The 6,000-nt window shown below is 52.8% G+C and overlaps 1 protein-coding gene across 3 annotated transcripts in view; it reads left to right on the forward strand.

Moving 5' to 3' along the window:
* The window catches only part of Klhl22 (kelch like family member 22), a 37,622-nt gene extending 35,610 nt beyond the window's left edge, over positions 1 to 2,012 (forward strand). For all 3 annotated transcript variants that reach the window (XM_004874875.4, XM_004874874.4, XM_087203022.1), the window contains exon 8: positions 1,042 to 2,012. In XM_004874875.4, the coding sequence (XP_004874932.1) occupies positions 1,042 to 1,407 (366 nt within the window). In that variant the 3' untranslated portion in view covers positions 1,408 to 2,012. The remainder of the gene's footprint in view (positions 1 to 1,041) is intronic.
* Positions 2,013 to 6,000: the final 3,988 nt, after the last annotated feature.

The raw sequence follows: 6,000 nt of genomic DNA on the forward strand, positions 1-6,000 counted from the left end.
CTACCTAACCTCTGTTCCAACTGGTTCAGAGTTTCTATTTTAATATTTAGATCTTTAATCCATTTTGATTTTAGTTTAGTGCATGGTGAGAGATATAGGTCTAGTTTTAATCTTTGGCAAGTTGAAGCCCAATTTTTCCAGCACCATTTATTAAAGAGGCTATCTTTCCTCCAGTGAGGGTGTTTGGCTCCTTTGTCGAAGATGAGATGGCTGAGTGTGTCTGGCGTTGTTTCTGCATCTTCTAATCTGTTCCACTGGTCCTCAAGTCTGTTTCTTTGCCAGTACCATGCTGTTTTTATCACAGTAGCTTTGTAGTATAGTTGCAGGTTGGGGATTGTGATACCCCCTGCCATGTCTCTGTTACCTAGAATTGCTTTTGCTATTCTGGGTCTCTTCTTGCTCCAAATGAATTTTTGGAGTGTTTTCTCGAAGTCTTTGAAGTAATCAGCACTGGATTTTGTAATTTTTTTTTCCTTCCCCCATGGCTGTTAAGAGTTGACATTTTGGTTTTATATTTCTTTGATGTACTAGTAGGTTAAATATTTTCCCTTGTTTTTGTTTACTGTTTTGAAGATAGAAAGCATTGATGGTCACGATTCATCAGCAAATAACTGCTTCCACATTGTGGTCTCCACTAGTGATGGGTATGTAGGGGGAGGTAAAGACATTTAGGTGGGGTCAGCTAAAGTCTCATGGAGGAGAGGGAAATAATACCCTTGAACATGGAAAATGATAGATGCTGGGGGGAGGCACCTGCACATGGGAGCCAGTGGCTGGCCTGTGCCCAAGTGAGCAGGAGGGAGTGGTGCTGTTCTGGGCGGGAGTCTACAGGGGCCCTGCTGAAGACCTGGCTTTGTCTGGGCAGGTGAGAGTGTCAGCCTGGCCCAAAGATGGGATTTTCTTTTTCTTTTTTCTTTTTTTTTTTTTTAAGATGGGATTTTCAATGCTGGTCCTTCAAGGCTACCCTGGTCAGCTGGCCTGCAGTGGGCTGGCAGCTTCTCCCACAGGTGCCCACCCTTGACTCTAGCCTTGGCTTTGCAGGTGGCTTGCTACAGCTGCTCCTCTGGACAGTGGTCATCTGTCTGCCCACTCCCAGCTGGGCATGGAGAACCTGGCATTGCTGTGCTGGACAACAGGATCTATGTGCTGGGTGGCCGGTCTCACAATCGTGGCAGTCGCACAGGATATGTGCACATCTACGATGTGGAAAAGGACTGCTGGGAGGAGGGCCCCCAGCTGGACAACTCCATCTCGGGCCTGGCGGCCTGTGTGCTCACCCTGCCCCGATCCCTGCTCCTTGAACAGCCCCGCAGAACCCCTGACCGCAGCCAGGCTGACCCAGACTTCGCCTCAGAGGTGATGAGTGTGTCAGACTGGGAGGAGTTTGACAACTCTAGTGAGGACTAGGGCTTTGGTGCCTGGCATCAGAGGGAGGGTTGGCTGAGGCTTCAAGGGCAGTATGGTCCACAGGCCTAGGTCAGCACACTTGGCCCTAGAGTTGGGCACTTCCCCTGGAACCTGTGGCTGGACAGCTCCTGCCACCCTATCTTTACTCCAGCCCTTCAGTGTTTGAAAGGCTGATGCAGACCCTGTCGTTGTGGATTATGTTACACTTGGAAATGTTCCCAAAAGGCCATAGTCCTTTGAGGGAGTGACCAAGCCCAGTCCTCCTTGGTGAGCCTTGGAGGTCTTACATCACCAACTGTCTTGGGTCCCCCTTCCCTCCTTGGATCTGGTCCCTGATGGACTAAAGAGGTCCCTTCTCCAACAAGACCTGGGGACTGGGAGCCCAGGCAGAGGCACTGAGGCACATGGCACCCACCCTTCCTTCCATAACCAGGGCAAGGCTGCATGAGCAGCCAGACCTTGAGTGATCGTGCCCTAGAGGGCAGTGAGGGATCAGAGACACGTGAAGTTGCCTGGTACTGGTTCTTGTGATGAAGAGATCCCCTCCCATTGGGTTTTTCTGACCCTGTGTTGTTGATAAATGGAATAAAGCATTATACAAAAGATGTTAACTGTTTTCCTGTGGCTACAGCCTTCGTTCCTTTCTACACAGTGTCTGAGCAGCATCCTGGAGAAGGGTGGTTTTCCAAGGTCACAGTTGTCCTGGAGGCAGGCTGTGTTATGGGAGCTGAGCTCTCACTGAGAAGTGAATAGCATTGTGTGGTTAACAGGAAACCAGGAACCTGCTCTGGTCTGGTGGCAGGTGGCTGCCCCACCTGCTTCAGCAACTTCTCTCAACTAGGGCCAAGTAAACTTAAGTTCAGCTCATTAGAAATCTCTCAGGGCTGGGCTGGGGATTTAGTTTAGTGGTTTTGCCACCTGTCTTGCAATGAAAGGACCCGAGTTCGATCCCCGGTACCAAAAAAAAAAAAAAAAAAGAAAGAAATCTCTCAGGGCTATAGGTGGAGCTCAGTGGTAGAGTGCTTCCCTAGCACATATGAGGCACCTCAAAAATAAACCTGGAGGAAGAGGGACCCAAGTAAACTCTTGGCCTCAGAGTCAGGAAACAGGAACCTCAGCACCTAAAGAGGGAGGCAGCAGCATGTCACAGGAGGGAACCATAAGACACAGCCTTGACTGGGGGGGGGGTACCTATGCCTGGCCCCTCCGCACCTCCTGTCGCATTTCCCAAAGGTTCATCAGGTGACTCTCAGGCATGTTGTCTGAAGGGCCCTTCCCCTACCCACCTATACCTGGGTCTCTCTCACTCCCCTGGAGCCAGATGATCAGCAGCTCTGGGCTCCCCTGGATCTCCTGGGAACTGTAGGGTTGAGGCCCTGAGTTGGTGTCTAACCCCAGGGCTGCACTTGTGACCTTCACTGTCTTGGAGCCTGGGGACCCGTGAGGAAATGACATCACACACAAACACCTCGGAGAGGCAAACCCAGGGTCCCTGATGGGTCACTTCAAATGAGGTGGCATGGCCACATCCTCTAGTGTCATGTCCCCTGCTCCTGAGGGTAAGGTGGGATGATACAGGCTTAGAGTAGGAAACCATTCTGTAAGTTTCAGTTACCCTCCATATCCTGTCTGTGGCATCACCTTGTAGGCCAGGGTAACAATTCCTGCAGAGCCACAGAAGTTTCTGGAGAGGAAATATGCCTGACTACTCTTAACCTTTCCTCAGACTGCCAGCACTGCCCCCACCCAAGCCAAGTGTGGCCACAGGCTTCTGTTCAACAGAGGGGAAAGAATGGGCTATGGAGGTTTGGGTAGTATGGAAGATAAGAGTGTGCTCTGGCAGGGGCTGGACCTGCCTCTGTCTTACCTTGAGGGCCCACACAGTGTACATAGCCACCCTGTGCCCAGGCAGCCCAGCCTGGGGCCTCCACTGTGGCCATGCCGTCAGGCCCTGCTGTCATCGCTAAATCCTCACCTCTCCAGTCCCATCTTCAGGAAGCCACCCTGACGAGAACCAGTCAGCCAGAACTGGGCTTCTCAGTTTGCCTGCACAGTGGGCAGTTCTCGTGGGTACCTGTTGGTGCTTCATCCTAGCATTTACCTGGGAGAGGATGATCCTTCATTCCACCTATAGTTTTTGGTGTGAAGTAGGGGGTGACTTGGTGACTGGGACAATTGAGGGCCCTGTCTGTGACACTCAGTCACCATACACTACAACATGTATGGGCCATATCCAGGATGCTGTGAGATTGAGATGAGACAGGACAGTCCTTATCCTGAGGGCAGTGGGGAGCAGCCAGATGTGAATCTGAAAGGCATACAGGGGTGGGTGAGTAGAGAATTGAAATTTAGGGATGGGGGGGGCATCATCCAGGTCATCAAGGATAGGTGTGGAGCAGATCTAGGGGGAGGGGGAAAAGTGGATGAAATTGGAGATGCTTGTTCATGAACTTGGCCCAGCTGAGGTGAGTATTTCCTTCTGCCTAGGGGAGGGTCAGTGCCTGTCAAGCCTGGAGTAGGGCTGGGACAGACTAAAGCCTCAAGGACCTCTGCTGGCCTGTTTGGAGCAGCCACAGTGAGGCTCCATGGGAGGGCCCCCCAGCACAGAGAGGGCACTGCTGAGGTCAGGGCAGTGCCCAGGCTGAGGTGCTCAGAAGTGGTTGGCCTGTTTACTTGTCCCCAAGAAGTGTTTGCATTCATGACCACATTGGTTGGACTTCCCCTCCAGCCTCGCCCCCTCAGCATGGCTGAAGGCTGGGCCAGAGCTCCTGGCTCCTAACCTTCCACCCTGCTCCTCCTCATCCCACCCTCCACCACCAGCCTGCTTCTCCTGCTCAGGCCCTCCCACCTTCATTCCTCAAAAGACAATCTCCTTGCTGGGACCTGGATGCCCAACCTCCCTGCACCAGTGGCCTGGAGTGGAGCCTGCCCTTTAATGCTCCCTAAATCCAGGGTTCCTTCCTCCTGGCTCCCTGGACCTGGGCCTGGGCCTCTCCGTCCTGCTCCCCTCCTGCATTGTCCCTTGAACTCAAAAGGTTTCGTTCTTTTCTGCTTGATGAAGCCAATAACTCAAGAGAGTGATGGGAAAAGAGAGAGCTTTACTAGCAACAGGCTGACAAGATGGAAGCGATCACCCTAAAGTTTCATCTTGCCTAGAGGTCATAGGCTCTAAGCTTATACAGTGATTTGGGGGAAGTATTTTTTAGCCATAGCCCAGTGGGCACCAGGGTAGTCATTAATTCTGCAGCAACTTGCTCCTTTGAGGGGCATCTTATTGTTATTTTAAGGTCACCAGACATTCCAGGTTCTTGTAAATCTAAAGAAAAACTACTACCCAGGTGTGGTGGCACAGGCCTGTAATTCCAGCATTCAGGAGGCTGAGGCAGGAGGATCACTGAAAGTTCCAGACCAGCCTGGGCTTCACAGTAAATTTGACACCAGGCTAGCCTGAAAGGCATTGAGGCCCTGTCTCAGGAAAAAAAAAAAAAAAAAGGTGAAGAGATTTTATAAGTGATGTTTATCGTGTCCCCTGCCCCCTTTTGGTACTGGGGATTGAACTCAGGACCTTGCACTTGCAAGGCAGGCAGCAGAACCACTGAGCCAAATCCTTGGCCCTCTTGTTCTCCCTTTTCTGAGAAGGATGATTTTAGCTGGGCATGGTGGTGAACACCTGTAATTCCAGCACTCAGGAAGCTGAGGCAAGAAGATCCCCCTGAGTTCGAGGCCAGCCAGGGCTACATAGTGAGTTCCAGGCCAGCCCGAACTACATAGGGAGACCCTGTCTCAAAAAACAAACAAAAGATGACTTTAGCAGTTAATTATTTAGGGAGTGAGGTACAGGGGAAGCAAAGTGAAAGAAATGCTAGGGACAAGTTAAGCCATTCCTCTGGTCTGATGTAGGGGTTCCCATTTTCCAGCCCTGATCCACCTTCTGGATTTTCCCCTCTGCCTTTCCAATAGCCTTCTCAAGCAGAACCTATTTCCAAGGCTCCCCAGTCTTTTCAACCCTTACTAGGGCCGCAGTGTGTCATCCTGATGTCCATGCTGCCCTACGGTTTTACCCCTACATTCTATCAGAGCCCACGCCTGGGCATTTCTACCTCTATCTCATCTTCCATCCCTGCAGAGACCCCCTAGACCCTGGCCCCTCCAGCATCCTGCTCAGTCCCTGGAGCGCTTCAGTTGCGCCAAGTGTGCAGGGAGGAGGTGAATGCACACTCCAGCTCAGGGCTTGGTGGTCTGGGAGCCTGAGACCGGCTTGTGACCGAGGGCCGTCTGGGGTCACTTTCCCCTGGCCGGGTACGAGGCTCTGGAGAAAAGTTTAAGGCGTCGAGCCATGTCTCCCATCTTCCTTCCCGCCTTGGGCCTGGCCGGGCAAGGAGCGCTCAGGGGCGGCTGCTCCGTGGACATCTGGGAAGGGGAGGCAGAGGCCACAGGCGCCCCCCTACCCTCCCTCAACACTCCGCGCGCCTTCTCCAAGTTCGCCCCAAGTTTGTGAGCGGCCAGGTGGGGGCGGGGGCCGTGCGCGGGACGGCGGCGCTGCCGGAGGGTGGGGTCTGGCGCACGGGGCGGGCGCTCCGCCTGGCCGGCCGC

Source organism: Heterocephalus glaber, unplaced genomic scaffold (genome assembly GCF_053883595.1).
Source record: "Heterocephalus glaber isolate CG9 unplaced genomic scaffold, H.glaber_assembly_v1.0 deba00001781, whole genome shotgun sequence".
In the NCBI taxonomy this organism is placed as follows: domain Eukaryota; kingdom Metazoa; phylum Chordata; class Mammalia; order Rodentia; family Bathyergidae; genus Heterocephalus; species Heterocephalus glaber.